Below are 19,904 nucleotides of genomic sequence, written 5' to 3' on the forward strand. Positions count from 1 at the left end.
AGTTCTTGAGTAAGCGACACATGCTTAACGGGACAGGATGGCATAGGAAGTCTTTAGTTTCAGCTCATTGCAGAACCATGTTTCTTTGCTGCTTCTGTATTTATTGCAGTGTGTTGGTAATAAGTATGATTAGTGATGGAGGTTGTGATCTTGTGCAATACCTACAATATCTTCTCTGTAATATGGCTTAATAGAATGAGATTCTTCCAAATTGCCCAATTGCTCCTGCAAGATCTTACTGAAACATTCTTGCTCTCTTGATTACCCAGGCGTTGGTGTCTGCTCTGTTGTCCAATATTTATCAGTGTACATCAGTTCTGTGCCCTCTGTCCACTGGCATCATTTAAATATGGTTCCATAATTAAAAAACACCAAGATTGAAATGTAAGCTGGTGAATATGTTTTGCTGTCCATTCATCCTAGAGTCAGGTTTAAAACCATCCCCATGTAGTCTTTTGGATAAAATGCCCAGGCTCTTCTGCACAGGTTTGCTGCTCAGGATTTGAAATGCTTTCTGAATTTGATTTGATTTGATTAAAAATCTAACTGTGGAGTGTAAAAATTCAGTCAGTCTTTAAACCAAGGATTGACTTTAATGTGGGAAATGGTAAGGCTGTTATAGTAGTGGATTATTTAGTTAGATGAGTAGACTGGATTTGTACTTTTGTCACGATTCCAACGTTTACATCTGGAAGTTACCCAGAAATGCAACTGCAAAATACGCACAGCATATTGGAGAAACTCAGCACATCTGGCAGTATCTGTGATAAGCGAAACAGAGTTAAGGTTTGAGTCCAGTCTGACTTCAGTTCTGAAGAGTCATACTGGTGTAGCAATGTTAACTCTGTTTCTCTCTCCATACTTGCTGCCAAATCTGCTGAGTTTCTCCAGCATTATCTGTGATTGTTTCTGATTTATGTTATCTGCAGTATTTTGCTTTTATACAAATGAAACTGTAATGGCTAGGTTAAAGCTGATTGTTTTAAAAACGAACACATACAGATGATTTCAATCATCTTTCCCTCTCAGCACCTTACTATATTTTCTTGGTTCTGCTGGCAATGGTTACGAGTTTCAACCACTGAGGTCATATCACAAAGAATACAGTGAGGGTTTGTGAAAGATTAAAACTGAAAGAGGGTCATACGTAACATCCTCTCTTTTTCAAATAGAAACAGGCAGATTTTGCTAATAGTGGGTTTCTCCGTGGTACAAGGTAGCATTGACTCCACATATATTGCTTTGTGGCCAGTGCGATTTAATACAGAGATGTGCCACATATGTAAAGGGTTCCTGTTCCTCACGTTTAACCTGGTGGCCAACTGTATGATGTGCATTATGTGGCACACTGCAGCAGCAGGTGTAACAGCTATATCTTGTGCCAGTTCATTGTACAACCAGTACTTTAATCACCATTAAAATTGGACATCAAGGGTTACCACTGGCTGCCTGACTCGCACATAAATCTGAGCCACATTGCCACGTGGAATGTCATTGAGTAGACTATCGGGGCTCTTAACAAACACTGACTGGACCAGTCCAAAGAAATCATAAGTCCATAAGACGTAGGAGCAGAATTTAGGCCATTCAGCTCATAGAGTCTGCTCCACCATTCGATCATGGCTGATAGGTTTTTCAACCCCATTTTCCAGCTTTTTGCCATAATCTTTGATCCTCTTGGCAACCAAGAACTTAGCTATCTGTTTTAAATATACGCATTGACCTGGCCTCCACAGCTTTTTGTGGCAATGAGTTCCACAGATTCACTATCCTCTGACTAAAGAAATTTCTCCTTATCTCCATTCTAAAAGGTCTTCCCTTTACTCTAACGCTGTGCCCTCGGGTCCCAGTCTCTCCTATCATTAGAAACATCTTCCCAACATCCACCCTGTCCAGGCCATTCAACATTCTGTATGTTGCAATTCCATCACCTCTTATCCTTCTAACCTCCATCGAGTATACTCCCAGAGGCCCCAAACGTTCTTCATATGTTATGCCTTTCATTGCTGGGATCATTCTTGTGAATCTCATCTGCACTTGCTCCAAGGCTAATACCTCTTTCCTGAGGTTAGGGACCAAAAGCTGCTCACAATACTCTAAATGTGGTCTGACCAGAACCTTATAATGCCTCAGAAGGACATACCTGCTTTTAAATTCTAGTCCTCTCCAGATGAATGCCAACATTGTATTTGCTTTCCTAACTACCCACTCAACCTGCAACCTTACCTTCAGAGAAACCTGGACTAGGACTCCCAAGTCTCTTTGCATTTCAAACTTCTAAATTATAGAAAATAATCTGCTCCTTTATTCTTCCTCCCAAAGTGCATGACCTCACACTTTCCCATGTTGTATTTCAGCCGCCACTTCTTTGTCCTCTCTGCTAACCTGTCTAAATCTTTCTGCAGCAACCCCACCTCCTCAGTACTATCTGCCCCTCCATCTATCTTAATATCATCCTACAGTACTTTCCAGAGCATTGGTCCCGGTTCATCGTGATCAGCTGAACACTATGGAACCTCCCCATCTTGAGGTACTTTTCACTCAGAATACAGGATTAGAGTGGTGCTGGAAAAGCACAGCAGTTCAGGCAGCATCTGAGGAGCAGGAAAATCGACGTTTCGGGCAAAAGCCCTTAATCAGGAATAGAGGCAGAGTGCCTGCAGGGTGGAGAGATTTCCAGCATCTGCAGTCATTGTTTTTATCTAGTTGATTTGAACCCTACTGCGAATCCTCTTGCAAGGATGCCTGCCTTGAAGAAATTTTCCTCCGCTCTCTACAAGAATCTCAGGGAGTCCCTCTCCCACTGCAACTCCCAGGTCATTTCCTCTCCCCTGAAGCTCTTCAACCATGTCCTGAAACAGACTCGAAAGCTCCTGTCATTTACCTCTCCACCCTTCAGGCACTCTGCCTGTATTCCTGATGAAGAGCTTTTGCCCGAAACGTTGATTTTCCTGCTCCTCGGATGCTGCCTGAACTGCTGTGCTTTTCCAGCACCACTCTAATCCAGACTCTGGTTTCCAGCATCTGCAGTCATTGTTTTTACCCACTCAGAATACAGCAAGCAGCTGGGAAAGAAGAGGATGTATAAGAGGCAAGATGGAAAGGAGAAGGAAACGGCCATTTCAGTCACAGGTTGAATGGCTGACACTTGATGCAAGCTGTGGGTCATGGATGTGAGACTTGCATCAGTTCTAAATATGTAAATTCCAAATCAGGCTATGAATGTGAGGTATGAGTACTGATTAGTATTGTTGGTAGGTGACCAATGGTGCATTTAAAAATGTGTTCATGGACCTCGACTATTCAGATGAAATAACCGATACTGTGGCACTGTCATCAGGCCCTCAGATCCATACTGCAAAGCATTGACCATGATATCATCGTTTATTCAAAACTTTCTTTGAGGGCCTCCTGTCTCCATGTGGATAGAAGCCTCACTCCTCCTATGCTGCACCAAAATCCCTCGCACAATGAGGAACCTGTCATATCATGACCACTCTTTTTGTAGGTCAAAACCTTTGTCGTAGTTACTTCCACTATTTGAAAAGTGATAGGCAGGTACTAATTAGCAGGTACGCATTAGGTTGATCTTGCACCAGCTACTCATGAGGTGACACCGACAGCTCTTAAAAAGAAGGCAACATTTGATTGGGTATGGCATCAAGGAGAATGAGCAAACCTGGAGCCAATCAGGTTTGGGGTCAAACTCCCTGCTGCCTGGAGTCATGCCTGGCACAAAACAAGATGGTTGTGATTGTTCGAGGTCAATCATCTCCATTCCAAGACATCTCTTCAGAAGTTCCTCGGGACAGTGTCCAGTGACAAAATATCTTCAGCTGCTTTGTCAATGACCCTTCCCTCTATCAGAAAGTCAGAAGTGGGTTATTCGCTGGTAATTGTGCAATGGGCACTATTCAGCCACTGATGCAGTCTGAGTCTCTGATAAAAAGACCTGGATGATATCCAGACTTGGGGTGCTCAGTGGCAAGCCATGTTCATGTCATAGAAGTACCAGCCAATAACTATTAAAAATTAGAGGCAACCTAACCTTCTTTGTTCAATAGTCAATGGCATGCCATTGAAAATCCCACTTTCAACATCTTGGGAGTTTACCATTGATCAGAGGTAACTCACTTCTTGTCTCTTCAAAGCCTGTCCATTATCTTAAAGGTACAAATCAGGAGTGTAATGGAATACACCTAGCTGATGAGTGCAGATCCAAGAACATGCTGGAGCTCCATAACATGCAGGGCAAAGCAGCTCACTTGATTGGCAGCCCATCCATCATTTCAGCATTCAGTCCCTGCACCACCAAGTCACAGCAGTGTGTACCATCCACAAGGTGCTTTACAGGAACGGACCCAGGCTCCTTTGACAAGCGTCTTCCAAATATTTAAAACCATGGCCACTTCCATCTGGAAAGGTGAAGGCAGCAGATACATGGGGACACCACCATGACCCGTAAGATCCTCTTCAAGCCACATTTCATCCTGTCCCAAAGCTGTATTACTGTTCCTTCACAGTCACTGGGGGACAAATTCGAGGAACCCCTTTCTAAACAGCATTTTACCTACAACTCAATGACTGAAGCAGTTCAAAATGGCAGCTCACCACTAACTCCTCAAGGGTAATTAGGGACAGGCAAGAAATGTTGGCATAGTCAGCTGTAGTGACTATAATGAGATCAGCCAGATGGACCTCTTAGAATATGAGTTCCCTGATTGGGACTGTTAATTTTGTCCAATCAGGAAGCCCTGGCTGATAGATATAAACAGGAGTGTCAGACATCCTGTTCAATCTGAGTTCAGTGGATCAGCGCCGAGAGGACTCTCCACCTGTAAATAAAGAGTGACTTGGTAATGGGTTACCGGCCTCTGTGAAGGTATTACACAGTGACACATGCATCGCATAAATAAATAAAAAATCTCACTGCTCAGACATGTTGCTATTCAAACACATGTCCAGCTTCAATCATGCCGTTGAGGAAGCAGTCTAACATTTGCATCTTGTTTGCATTGCAATCAATGTTTTTGGGTTAATTGTGCCATTTAGTCTCTATAGTCATTCTTTCAACTGATCTTGGTGGTAAAACTGGTAGAAAGAACTGCCTGTATTTTCACAACGGCTTATTGGGTCTCCATTAAATGTTTCAAACAGCTTCACATACAATAATATGTGATAATATGATAATCCAATCACTGTTGTTACGTAGGCAAATGTGACACAATGTTTTTCAAATAGCAATCAATGCATGAGCAGGTTATTTGATCTGGGGTGGTATAGCTTACAGGAAAAAAAAAGCAGAATTTCTCATTTATTTCATGGAGAGGAGAGAATCCATTGCTTTGAGGCGAGAGAGTAGTTTCGGGCAAGGAAGTGCTTGGCAAGGTTGCCTTTTGAAGAAAAGTGCTAAGTGATACGATAAAATGGTTTGGATGAGAATATAGAAGGGATGGTTAGTAAGTTTGGGGACGACACCAACATTGGTCGCAGTGAAGACGGTTTTCTTGGATTACAAATGGAACTTGATCAAATGAGTCAATGGGCTGAAGAATGGCATATGGAGTTCAATCTGGATAAATGCAGGGCGTTGCATTTTAGTACAACAAACAAGGGTAAGGCTTACACAATTAATGGTAGGGCCCTGGGTAGTGTTGTAGAACAGAGGGACCTAAGGGTGCAGATATATAATTCCTTGAAGTTTGCTTCACATGTAGCCATGGTGGTTAAAAAGGTGTTTAGCACGCTTACCTTCATTGCTCAGCCCTTTGAGTATAGGAGTTGGGAAGTCAAGTTGACATTGTACAGGTCATTAATGAGGTCTCTTCTGGAATGTTGTGTCCAGTTCTGATTGCCCAGTTTTAGGAAGGATAATATCAAACTACAGAGGGCTCAGAAGAGATTTACTGGGATGTTGCCGGTTATGGAAGTTGGAGTTATAAAGAAAGGCTGGATTGGCTGAGACTTCTTTCTCTGGAGCTTAGGAGGTTGAGAGGCGACCTTATAGAGATTTATAAAATAATAAGAAGTATAGATAGAGTTATTGGTAGCTTCTGTTCCCTGGGATGGGAGATTTCAAGACTAGGGGTTATATGTTTAAGGTGAAAGGAGAGACATTTAAAAAAGACAGAAGGGGCAAATTTCTTTACACAGAGGGTGGTTCATGTGTGGAATGACCTTCCCGAGGAAGTGGTGGATGTGGACACAATTACAACGTTTAAAAGACACTTGGATAAGTACATTAATAGGAAAGATTCAGAGGGATATTCGCCAGGAGCATGCAGGTGAGACTAGCTTAATTTGGGACTATATTCTGAATTAGTTGGACTGAATGGACTGTTTCCATGCTGTATGACTGTCTGGAAAAGTTAAGCTGCATGATTGATAAACGATGCACAGGGTGAGACAGTTTTGATTTAACTTGTAAAAGTCACTATAGACCTGTCAGATCATAGGTATGCACTAATTAGAGAGAGATGACTGGTGGTGATTAAAGCTGAGGGTCCTCACAGCTCAGGTGTGGGGAGAGGTTGAGAAGGGGAGTCCATCACTGTGCAGGAATTAAGTCATTGTGCTGGCATCACTTTGCATTGCAAATCAGCCATCCAGCCAACTGAGCTATCGGATCTTTACTTGACCATCCACAGAAGTCATTAAATCTTTCTGCAGGGTTTGGTAGCTCTTGAGGTGGTAGAAATTACACTGATTGCTTCTCTTACCTGCTTTCCAACAGCCTGAAGCATGTTCCAACGGCACAGCCAATGATGTATTTGAAACTTTCAGGCTAAGTCAATTGTTACTACCTCAAGGGTGTTTTCTTTTTCAAAAGCAATTCCAGCATTATATTTCCCAAATAGCACTAGGAGCTGCTTTCTACTCTGAAATCTACACTGCTTTTTAATGAGGGCTCAGGAATGGCAACAGGTCGCAAGTCAGCAGCAGCTAATAGAATTGCCACAGACCTGCCAAAGAGAGAAGAAAAACCACATCTCTGTACATTAAGTATTTTCTATGCACCTGCGGTCTGAAATAATATTTGAATCTCAATAAATTTTCAAATATTCAGGGAAAGGATTTACCATAAACTTACCAATTATATATATTAAAAGCAATAGAATATCATTAGTACAGCTATCTATTAAAAATCATAACCAGCAAATTAGAGGATTTCAAACATGGCTGGTTTTCACTAGATCCATTCCAGAAATTCTACAGGTTGCCTTAGGCAACTGTAAATATTTTTGTATTCAGGCAAGTTGTTCCCAAATGCCAAATTCTTGTTCTATTTTGGTTAATGAAGATTTCATCACCTACCATCAAATCCGCTGCAGCTGTCTCTGCCTGTATGCCAGCAGATGTCTAAAATAGTGGCATCATCAGATGATTCTTTTGATATAGAAAAGACCTTTGCTGCAGTTTACTTCAGAAGATAGCCAACTTCACGTAAATGAAATGGCATTTAAAGACCAGTTGCAGCATTTGCTAAAACATGCTCGAACTTTCAGGAACAGGGACAGATTAAGACAATTATGATCACTTCATCCTGGCCTGGGTGCATCTGGCAAAATTAATGGATTATTTAGTAAATAAAGCCAATTCTTTTTTCACACTTCCTTTGTACATTAACACTGCAACTCTGCCAATCAAAGGGCTATTGTCAGGTCGAATTTTCTTAATTGAGAAGATTGTCAGTGCCACTCACAGCTCCAAAAAGCAACAATAAGAGCCTGTTTCCTCAGATGGTGATGGCTAGCACGAGGGGGCATAGCTTTAAATTGCGATGCCAGAGGTCGGCTCTTCACTCAGAAAGTAGTAGAAGCATGGAATGCACTGCCTGCAACAGTAGTCGATTCATCACCGTTAAGGGCATTTAAATAGTCATTGGATAAACATATGGATGAAAATGGAATAGTGTAGGGTAGATGGGCTTCAGATTAGTTCCACAGGTCAGAGCAACATCGAGGGCTGAAGGGTCTGTACTGCACTGTAATGTTCTATGTTTATGTGTATTATCTTCCAGCTAAATCATTTGCAGGAAGTCATAGAGTCATAGAGATGTACAACATGGAAACAGACCCTTCGGCCCAACCCATCCATGCCAACCAGACATCCCAACCCAATCTAGTCCTACCTGCCAGCACTGGGTCCATATCCCTCCAAATCCTTCCTATTCATATACCCATCCAAATGCCTCTTAAATGTTGCAATTGTACCAGCCTCCACCATTTCCTCTGGCAGCTCATTACATACCCGTACCACCCTCTGTGTGAAATCGTTGCCCCTTAGGTTTCTTTTATATCTTTCCCCTCTCACCCTAAACCTATACCCTCTAGCTCTGGACTCCCTGACTCCAGGGAAAAGACTTTGCTTATTTATCCTATCCATGCCCCTCATAATTTTGTAAACCTCTGTAAGCTCACCCCTCAGCCTCCGACGCTCCAGGGAGAACAGCCCCAACCTGTTCAGCCTTTCCCTATAGCACAAATCCTCCAACCCAGGCAACATCCTTGTAAATCTTTTCTGAACCCTTTCAAGTTTCACAACATCTTTCCAATAGGAAGGAGACCAGAGTTGCATGCAATATTCCAACAGCGGCTTAACCAATGTCCTGTATAGCCGCAACATGACCTCCCAACTCCTGTACACAATACGCTGACCAATAAAAGAAAGCATACCAAATGCCTTCTTCACGATCCTGTCTACATGTGACTCCACTTTCAAGGAGCTTTGAACCTGCACTCCAAGGTCTCTTTGTTCAGCAACACTCCCTTGGACCTTACCATAAAGTGTATAAGTCCTGCTAGGATTTGCTTTCCCAAAATGCAGCACCTCGCATTTATCTGAATTAAACTCCATTTGCCATTTCTCAGCCCATTGGCCCATCTGGTCCAGATCCTGTTGTAATCTGAGGTAACTCTCTTCGCAGAGGTATCATCTGCGAACTTATTAACTGTACCTCTTATGCTCGCATCCAAATAATTTATGTAAATGACAAAAAGTAGAGGACCCTGCACTGATCCTTGTGGAAATGATACATTACTATTAACTGTTGATTTACAGGTGGATTGAATTCACAGTTTACAGTGAATGTGTAGTTAGACTGATTTTCTCATGTTTACATGCATAAAGAAAATTGATAAATACAGTCTGGTGTAAATGTCTGTGTGATTTATTACTGTCAAAACATTCATTCAAGATATTGTGAGGCACATTAAACTTAGCCGTGTAGAATGTTCAAACAAATGGACAGTATTACTACAGAACAACCAGTGCAGTGAGGTGAGTTGTATATACGTAAGACCACACAGGATATCCAACTCAGAAACAGGCCACTTACCCCAACCAATCCCTGCCAGTACTTCTGCTCCACTTAAGCTATTACAAACTGGATGTAAGAGGTGTGAAATACTGTCCTGTGAAATCCAGAAATGCGAAACCTATTGAAAAAAAAATTCAATTCAGTCCTAGCCATGATCATACAAAATAGCAGCAGATGCAGACCATTCAGTCAGGCCTGCTCCACCATTCAGTGAGATAATGGTTGATCGGTTTGTGTTTTGATTGCCACATTTCCACCTCCCCCGATTACCCTTGATTTCCCTGCCTATCCAGAGTCCACCTGCCTCTGTTGTGGAAATATTCAATTACTTCACCTCCATGCCTTCTTAAGCAGAAAGTTCCAAAGTCTTTGATAGAAGAATTTCTCCTAATTTCTGTCCTAAGAGGGTGATTCCTAATCTTAAAACGGTGTACCCTAGGAAACACGCTTTCGGTGTTAACCTGATCAAGATCATTCAGAATCTTATATATTTCAATCAAATATATCAAGTCAAGGGAAAAAGGACAGACAATCCAACTTATCTTCATAAGACAACCCACTGACTTCAGGTATCAATCTCAGAAGAGTTGTACCAAAGGAACAAAAACAGAAATTGCTGGGAAAGCTCAGCAGGTCTGGCAGCATCTGTGGAGAGAAATCAGAGTTAACGTTTCAGGTTGAGGGACCCTTCCTCAGAACAGTCTTCCTTTGAGGAAGAATCACTCAATCTGAAACATTAACTCTGATTTCTCTCCACAGATGCTACCAGACCTGCTGAGCTTTTCCAGCAATTTCTACTTTGGCTCTGATTTACAGCATCCACAGTTCTTTCAGTTTTTTTTAGTTGGACCATAGTGTGTGTTTCTGTGCTGTATGATTCTATGACTCTATAAACTGCATCAAACACATTTACATCCTATTAGTCATGTACAAGACCTCAGATCTCTTTGTACAACCACACTTCCCAATATATCACCATTTAAATAGTACCCTATCTTTCTATTTTTCACATCAAAGTGCATAACTTGACATTTCTCCACATTATACTGCATCTTCTCATGTTTGACCACACACTCAACTTGTCTAGATCACCCTGACATCTCCTTATACCCTCCTCACATTTCACAATCCCCCACAGTTTTGTTCTGAATTCGCTATGTTCAATGTTTCTCCCTTATTTATTTTATTTACTTCCTCAAAAACCTCCAGGAGATTAGTTTACATGTTTTCCCTTTCATAAACTCATGCTAAGTTTTCCTAATCACATTAATACTTTCCAAGTGTTCTATTATCACATCTCTTAACAGACTCTAGCATTTCCCAACAACTGATGTCAAACCAATAGGTCTATACTGTTCTTATTTTCTCCTTCCTTTTCTTCAGAGTGACATTATATTTGCCACCTTCCAATCTGTAAGATCTGCTTCTGAGTTCGTAGGATTTTAGAGTTGATCCCATATTTCCTGGGCCCCATGCTCTATTACTCTGGGATGCAAATGTTGGGATCTCTGAAATTGTCAGCCTTTAACCCCGTTAGTTTCTCTAACATACTTTTTTACGACCTGATTTTCTTCATTTCTTCCCTCTCACTAGACACTAATTCCCTAACATTTCTAGGGATTTATTTGTGTTTTCTTTTGTGAAGACAGAACCAAAACATGCGTTCAATTCCTCTGCCTTCTTTGTTCCCCATTATAATTACTCCCATTTCTTACACTAAGAGACCTACATTTTTGTTTTCTCCTCACATGTTTATAGAAGCTCGATAGTCATAGAGATGTACACCACCGAAACAGACTCTTCAGTCCAACCCGTCCATGCCGACCAGATATCCTAACCCAATCTAGTCCCACCTGCCAGCACCTGGCCCATATCCCTCCAAACCCTTCCTATTCATATATCCATCCAGATGCCTTTTAAATGCTGCAATTGTACCAGCCTCCACCACTTCCTCTGGCAGCTCATTCCATACATGTACCACCCGCTGTGTGAAAAGGTTGCCTCTTAGGTCTCTTTTATATCTTTCCCCTCTCACCCTAAACCTATGCCCTCTAGTTCTGGACTCCCCGACCCCAGGGAAAAGGCTTTGTCTATTTATACTATCCATGTTCCTCATGATTTTATAAACTTCTATAAGGTCACCCCTCAGCCTCCGATGCTCCAGGGAAAACAGCCCTAGCCTATTCAACCTCTCCCTATAGCTCAAATCATCCAAGCAACCCTTTCAAGTTTCATAACAGTCTTCGGATAGGAAGGAGACCAGAATTGCATGCAATATTCCAAAAGTGGCCTAACCAATGTCCTGTACAGCCGCAACATGATCTCCCAACTCCTGTCCTCAATATTCTGACCAATAAAGGAAAGCATACCTAATGCCTTCTTCACTATCCTATCTACCTGTGACTCCACTTTCAAGGAGCTATGAACCTGCACTCCAAGGTCTCTTTGTTCAGCAACACTCCCTAGGACCTTACCATAAAGTTTATAAGTCCTGCTAAGATTTGCTTTCCCGAAATGCAGCGCCTCACATTTATCTGAATTAAACTCCATCTGCCACATCTCAGCCCATTGGCCCATCTGATCAAGATCCTGTAGTAATCTGAGGTAACCGTCTTCGCTGTCCACTACACCTCCAATTTTGGTGTCATCTGCAAACTTACTAACTATATCTTTGATGCTCACATTCAAATCCTTTATATAAATGATGAAAAGTAGTGAAATCGTGTGGCACTCCACTGGTCATAGGCCTCCAGTCTGAAAAATAACCCTCCACCACCACCCTCTGTCTTCTATGTTTGAGGCAGTTCTGTATCCACATGGCTAGTTCTCCCTGTATTCCATGAGATCTAACCTTGCTAATCAGTCTCCCATGGGGAACCTTGTTGAACACCTTACTAAAGCCCTCATCAATCCTTTTTGTTACTACTTAAAAAAAACTCAATCAAGTTTGTGAGACATAATTTCCCACGCAAAAAGCTATGTTGACTATCCCTAATCAGTCTTTGCCTTTCCAAATACATGTACATCCTGTCCCTCAGGATTCCCTCTAACAACTAGCCCACCACTGACATCAGGCTCACTGGTCTATAGTTCCCTGACTTGTCCTTACCACTGTTCTTAAACAGTGGCACCATGTTAGCCAACCTCCAGTCTTCTGGCACCTCACCTGTGACGATCAATGATACAAATATCTCAGCAAGAGGCCCAGCAATCACTTCTCTAGCTTCCCACAGAATTCTCGGGTGCACCTGATCAGGTCCTGAGGATTTATCCAGTTTTATGTGTTTCATGACATCTAGCACTTCCTCTTCTGTCAGTTTTTTGTTTGCTGTAAGGTTACTCTCATATTTGATTTTCCCCTCTTAATCAATTTTTTTGCGTGCTTTGGCTGAATTCCAAACTGCTCCCAGTCCTCAGGCTTACTGCTCTTTCTGGCACTTTTATATGTTTCTTCTTTTGATCTAATATTATTTCTAATTTCTTTTCTCAACCATCGTTGAATCACTGTCCTGGTCTAACTTTGTTCTTGATAAGAATAAATAATTTTGTAATTCATGCACACATTTATTAATTATTAACCATTGCCTATCCACTGCCAACACTTTTAGTAAGATTCCCCAATCCATTATAACAATTTCACCTCATATCCTTGTAGTTCCCTTTCCTTCGATTCCGAATACAAGTTTTGGATCCAACTTCTTTACGTTCCATCTTAATGAACAATTTTATGATTGCTTGTCCTCAACAAATCTTTCCTCATTGTACTAGATTAGGATAGCCAGCTCTTTAGTTGGTTCCTGAACGTATTGGTTTAAGCAACAGTCACATATACACTCCAGGAACCTCTCTTCCACAGTATTATTGTTCAGTTTAATGGCCTGTTGGTCTGACATTAGTTGTGGGGAAATGCTAGAGTCTGTTACAAGAGATGTGATAATAGAACACTTGGAAAGTATTAATGGGATTAGGCAAACTTAGCATGGGTTTATAAAAGGGAAAACATGCCAACAAATCTCCTGGAGGTTTTTGAGGATGTAAATAGAATAAATAAGGGAGAAACATTGAACATAGTGAATTCAGAACAAAACTGTGGGGGATTGTGAAATGTGAGGCGGGTATAAGGAGACTTCAGAGTGATCTAGACTGCATGGTCAAACACAAGAAGATGCAGTATCATGTGGAGAAATGTGAAGTTATGCACTTTGATGTGAAAAATAGAAAGGTAGGGTACTATTTAAATGGTGATATACTGGGAAGTGTGGTTGTACAAAGATCTGTGGTCTTGTACATGACTCAATGAAAGTAGAGTTAGGTGCAGCAAATAATTAGGAAGGCAAATGCGATATTGGTCTTCACTGAAGCAGGATTTGGTTTTATTTCAGAAGTAGGGATATCTTACTGCAGTTATGCAGGGCCTTGGTGAAACCACATCTGGAGTATTGTGTGCAGTTTTCGCCACTCTACTTCAGAGAAAATATACTTGCCATAGAAGGATTACAGCAGATGTTTTTTGGCTGATACTGAGGATGGCAGGTGTTGAAAAGAGATTTGTACAAGAGTACAGAAGAACGATAGAGGACCTGATTGAAATGTATACAATTCTAACAGGTCTGGACAGGCTAGATGCAGGGTTCTAGAGCCAGGGTTCATAGTCTCAGGATACGGTATGGACAGTTCAGGACTGAGATGAGGAAGCATTTCTTCTCTCAGAGGGTGGAATTCATTGCCAAAAAGAAACCCTGAGGAGGCTGGCTGACTGAGTATATTAAAGAAAGTGATTAATAAATTATTAGCTACTCAAGGCATCAGGGATATGGAGAGAAAACAGGAAGAGGGACTTGAGATAAGGTTCAACCATGATCATAATGAATAGTGAAGAAGGCTTGAAGGGCTAACTGATCAATTTCTGCTCCTAGCTTCTATGCAAATAAGGAGACCAAAACTGCACATAGTATTCAAGCTGTGGCCTCACCCAATGTATTGTATATCTGAAGCAGAATGTCCTTACTTTGATGTTCAACTCCTCTGCAATGAAGGATAGCATCCCATTAGCCTTCTCAATTACATGTTGTATCTGCATCCTAACCCTTTGAGAGGTTAAAGTTGGACATTGGATTAAATCATTTGAAAATAAACTGAATTTAAACTTTCAATACAAAGAATAATTTCCTTACCACAGAAATTTGTAAACTGAGCGATCCCATTAAAATTGTTACCATGCATTAAACAGCTGTGGATTAATTTGAACCAATGACATTATATACATTAAAATTCAATGTAAGCATTTGACAGAGATAAACAAGTTTCGGGGATTGAGGCTATCCAGCTAAATGTAGGAAATGTAGGTAGGAAATATATTTGATTAATTTCTCAAAGATCAAATAGAAAGCCATCTAAAAGATAAAAATATGTTAACATTTTATAAAAGTGAAGTTTCATTCAAAATACTTACCATTTTTAACAAAGTTAAAGAGTAGAAAAGGGTAATGTTGTAAATGTGATATATTTGGATTTTCCTAAAGATCTTTTTGATAAAAGGGTCTGGACCCTTTTTTTGGAGATGAGGTGATGGCTGGGGTGGAGTGCAGGTGTATGTGTGTGTGTGTGTGTGGGGGGGGGGGGGGGAGAGAAATACAGGCAATCTGACCCAAACTTTTAAATCAACTCTGGCCACAGGGAAGGTGCCAGGGCTCAGTTAATGCGGTTCCACTTTACGGGAAGGTTATTAGATATAGACCAGGACACTATAGATCAGTGAATCTAACCTCAGTGGGAGGGAAACTATTGGAGAAAATAGTGAAGGAGAAAATTAATTTCCACTGAGTGAGGCAAAGTTTTACCAGGATAATCAGCATGGCTTTGTCAGAGGGAAGTCATGCCTAACAAATCTAGTTGCTGTTTTCAGAAGGTGATCAAGTGTTCGGATGAGGGCAGTGATGTAATTTAAATGGATTTCAGCAAAGTCTTAATAAGGTCCCACATAGCAAACTGATAAAGAAGGGATTCACGGGTAACCTGATAAAATAAATCCAAAATTGGTTTAGTGATTTCTGTCTCCTATGTTCGCCAAGCTGGGAAGTTGACTTGCAGACATTTTATCCCTTGTCTAGGTAACATCTTTAGTGCCTTGTAGCCTCCTGTGAAATTGCATGGTAGGAGGCTATTTGTGTGACTCCAGCCTAGTTTGCAGTGATGTACCACAGGGATCAATGCTGGACCCCTTATTGCTTGTGATATTCATCAATGATGTAGATGAGAATGTGGGCGGGATGAGAGGTCAGTTTGCAGATGACACAAAGATTGGCCAGGTGGTTGACAGTGAGGAGAAATCTATTAAGTTTAGGAGGATATCAATGAATTGGTGAGATGGGCAGAGCAGTGGCAGATGGAATTTAACCCTGATAAATGTGACATGATGCACTTTGGAAAAGGGAACAAGACAAGGATGTACTCAATGAATGGCAAGACAATAGGAAGCTCAGTGGAACAAAAGGATCTTGGAATGCCTGTCCATATTCAATAGATTCCTGAGTTTAGGGGTTAGGGATAGTACCTCAAACTGGGAAAAAGTGAGATGTAGAGCTCAACAGATTGGAAATGGGACCATTTTTGTTCACAATTCACATAAACGATTTTAAGTATGACTTAAACATTTGCAGATGACACTAAATCAAAGGAACAGTTAATGTAAAAAGGAAGAACATGACAAATACTGGAAAATATTAATAAGTTGTAGAATGGGCTTGCTGACAAACAAATTTAAATATGGATCTGTAAAATGGTGCATTTAAGTGGGAAAAATATTGAGGCCATACTGCTGAGATAATAAAAGTTTGAAAGTGATAAAGGAGCAAAGAGGCTTTTAGAGGTCATTCAGGAATACCCTTCCTAAATGCAAGTCCGAGGGTCATTGTCCAGTGACGCTTCATCCTCAGTTAATGGGTTGTTCATTCAGTGGCTGTGAGTCATTATAAACTACTCTCAGACACATGGTGATAACGCAAAGAAAATCACAAAGATATTATTGGACTTAGAGGGCTTACTTTATTAGAAAGGGCTGAACTGGCTGTGAATTTCCTATTTAGAATAGCAAAGGCTGAGGGATGTTATGATAGAGAGAACTGTCAAAGATAATGGAAGAGTTTGCTATAGTAGATGGAAGGAACATGTTTCCAGTTGTGCAGAACGAGACTAAATCTCAATGTCATAAATACAAGATAGTCATTAATAAATCCAATGGAGAACTGTGGAGAAAACTATGTATCTGAAGAATGGTTAAAATTTTGAACTCTTTTATTTGGAAGTCGGAGAGTCAAACTGCAGTGATGCATTTAAATGGAAACTAGTTAAATAAATGAGGGAGAAATTAAAAGAAGGATATGTTGATAAGATTAGGCAAAGTATGATTGGAGGGGGCTTGCAAGCAGTGAAAACATTTCTGGATGGCTGTCCTGTCTAGCGTCGGAGGTTAAGGAGTGACCTTATAGAGGTTTACAAAATCATGAGGGGCATGGATAGGGTAAATAGACAAAGTCTTTTCCCTCGGGTTGGGGAGTCCAGAACTAGAGGGCATAGGTTTAGGGTGAGAGGGGAAAGATATAAAAGAGGCCTAAGGGGCAACTTTTTCACACAGAGGTTGGTACGGGTATGGAATGAGCTGCCAGAGGAGGTGGTGGAGGCTGGTACAATTGCAACACTTAAAAGGCATTTGGATGAGTATATGAATAGGAAGGGTTTGGAGGGATATGGTCTGGGTGCTGGCGGGTGGGACTAGATTGGATTGGGATATCTGGTCGGCATGGTGTGTTGCCTGCCCGGTGCCAGGGTGCGAGACATCTCCGACCGTCTTGAAAGGATATTGGAGCGGGAGGGGTAGGATCCAGTTGTTGTGGTCCACGTTGGTACCAACAACATAGGCAAGACTAGGGTGGAGGACCTGTTTGGGCATTATGAAGCACTAGGCAGGAAATTGAAGCACAGTTCCTCAAGGGACTAGGCAGGAAATTGAAGCACAGGTCCTCAAGGGTCATAATCTCCGGATTACTGCCCGAGCCACGTGCCAATTGGCATAGGGACAAGAAAATTAGGCAAGTAAACACGTGGCTAAGGGATTGGTGTGGGAAAGAGGGATTCCACTTCATGGGGCATTGGCATCAGTTTTGGAACAGGGGGGATCTGTACCATTGGGACGGTCTCCACCTGAACCGATCAGGTACCAATGTCCTAGCGAAGAGGATAAATAGGGTGGTCAGTAGGACTTTAAACTTCTGAGTTGGGGGGAAGGGAAAGTCAAAGCGACAGGGAGTATGGAGGTAAATGGCAAGATAAGCAGCAGGATAGCATGTTTCCAGGCGGATTTAAAATTGAGGCAGACTGAGAATACAGTAAAAAGCAAGGATAACTTAGGACATATGACTTCCAACATCTCTAATGATAAGGAAGTTAGCATTAAGGCACTTTACCTGAATGCTCGTACCATACATAACAAAGCCGATGAACTAATGACACAGATAATAGTGAATGATTATGATGTAGTAGGCATCACAGAGACTTGGTTACAGGGGGATCAGGACTGGCAGTTAAACCTCCATGGTTTTTCAACTTATCGAAAAGACAGAGAGGTGGGCAGAGGGGGTGGGGTTGCCTTGTTAGTTAAAAACAAAATTAAATCTATGGTATTGAATGACATAGCGGCGGATGATGTGGAGTCTGTGTGGGTGGAATTGAGGAACCACAAAGGCAAAAAAAACAGAATTGGAGTTGTGTATAGACCTCCTAACAGTGGTCAGGACCAGGGACACAACATGTACCGGGAAATAGAGAAGGCATGTCAGAAAGGCAAGGTTACATTGATCATGGGAGACTTCAATATGCAGGTCGACTGGGTAAACAATGTTGCTAGTGGATCTAAAGAAAGGGAATTCATGGAATGCTTACAGGATGGCTTTTTGGAACAGCTTGTCATGGAGCCCACAAGAGAGCAGGCTATTCTGGACCTAGAGCTTTGCAATGAACCAGACTCTATAAAAGATCTTAAAGTAAGGGAACCCTTAGGAAGTAGCGACCATAATATGATAGAGTTCAATCTGGAGTATGAAAGGGAGAACGCAAAATCGGATGTAATGGTGTTACAGTTAAATAAAGGTAATTATGAGGGCATGAGAGAGGAACTGACTAAAATAGACTGGAAGCAAAGGCTAACCGGGAAGACGGTAGAGCAAAAATGGCAGGAGTTTGTAGGTATAATTGAGGACACTGTACAGAGGTTCATTCCCAAGAAAAGAAAGATTAACAGGGGAGGGACTAGACAACCTTGGCTGACAAAGGAAGTCAGGAAATGTATTAAAGAAAAAGAGAGATCCTATAAAGTGGCTAAGAACAGTGGGAAATCAGAAGAGTGGGAAGGATACAAAAGCAAACAGAGGATAACAAAGAGTGTAATAAGAAATGAGAGGATCAAATATGAAGGTAGGCTAGCCAATAATATTAGAAATAATAGTAAAAGTTTCTTCCAGTACATAAGAAACAAACGACAGGCAAAAGTAGACATTGGGCCACTTCAAACTGATGCAGGAAGCCTAGTGATGGGAGATAAGGAAATAGCAGGAGAACTTAACAAGTACTTTGCGTCAATTTTCACAGTGGAAGACATGAGTAATATCCCAAAAATTAAAGGGTGTCACGGGGCTGAGTTGAATATGGTTGCCATTACGAAAGAGATAGTGCTAGAAAAGTTAAAAAGTCTTAAAATTGATAAATCACCTGGCCCCGATGGGATACACCCTAGAGTTCTGAGAGAGGTGGCTGAGGAAATAGCAGAGGCATTGGTTGAGATCTTTCAAGAGTCACTGGAGTCAGGAAAGGTCCCGGATGATTGGAAGATGGCTGTTGTAACCCCCTTGTTCAAGAAAGGATCAAGGCAAAAGATGGAAAATTATAGGCCAATCAGCTTAACCTCAGTTGTTGGTAAAATTCTAGAATCCATCATTAAGGATAATGTTTCTAAATTCTTGGAAGAGCAGAGTCTGATTAGAACAAGTCAACATGGAGTTAGTAAAGGGAGGACAGGCCTGACAAACCTGTTGGAATTTTTTGAAGAGGTAACAAGTAGGTTAGACCAGGGAAACCCAGTGGATGGGGTCTATCTAGACTTTCAAAAGGCCTTTGATAAGGTGCCACACGAGAGGCTGTTGAGCAAGGTGAGGGCCCATGGTGTTCGAGGTGAGCTGCTGGAACGGATTGAGGATTGGCTGTCTAACAGAAGGCAGAGAGTTGGGATAAAAGGTGCTTTTTCAGAATGGCAGCCGGTGACGAGCAGTGTCCCGCAGGGTTCGGTGCTGGGGCCACAGCTGTTCGCAATATATATTAATGATTTGGATGAGGGAACCGGGGGAATTCTAGCAAAGTTTGCCGATGATACGAAGTTAGGTGGACAGGCAGGTAATACTGAGGAAGTGGGGAGGCTACAGAAGGATCTAGACAGGTTGGGAGAGTGGTCCAGAAAATGGCTGATGGAATTTAACGTGAGCAAGTGCGAGGTCTTGCACTTTGGCAAAAAGAATAAAAACATAGACTACTTTCTAAA

At 41.5% G+C, this 19,904-nt stretch overlaps 1 protein-coding gene across 2 annotated transcripts in view; it reads right to left on the reverse strand.

The window, feature by feature from the left end:
* The window catches only part of pkia (cAMP-dependent protein kinase inhibitor alpha), a 140,516-nt gene that overhangs the window by 34,556 nt on the left and 86,056 nt on the right, over positions 1-19,904 (reverse strand). Inside the window, exons 3-4 of one of the 2 annotated variants that reach the window (XM_043689117.1) lie at positions 14,292-14,344; positions 9,338-9,437 (exon numbers count right to left, since the gene is read on the reverse strand). In XM_043689117.1, the coding sequence (XP_043545052.1) occupies positions 9,338-9,437; positions 14,292-14,344 (153 nt within the window). The remainder of the gene's footprint in view (positions 1-9,337; positions 9,438-14,291; positions 14,345-19,904) is intronic. The other variant, XM_043689119.1, reaches the window with a different exon arrangement.

This window comes from Chiloscyllium plagiosum, chromosome 4, assembly GCF_004010195.1.
Source record: "Chiloscyllium plagiosum isolate BGI_BamShark_2017 chromosome 4, ASM401019v2, whole genome shotgun sequence".
Classification (NCBI taxonomy): Eukaryota; Metazoa; Chordata; class Chondrichthyes; order Orectolobiformes; family Hemiscylliidae; genus Chiloscyllium; species Chiloscyllium plagiosum.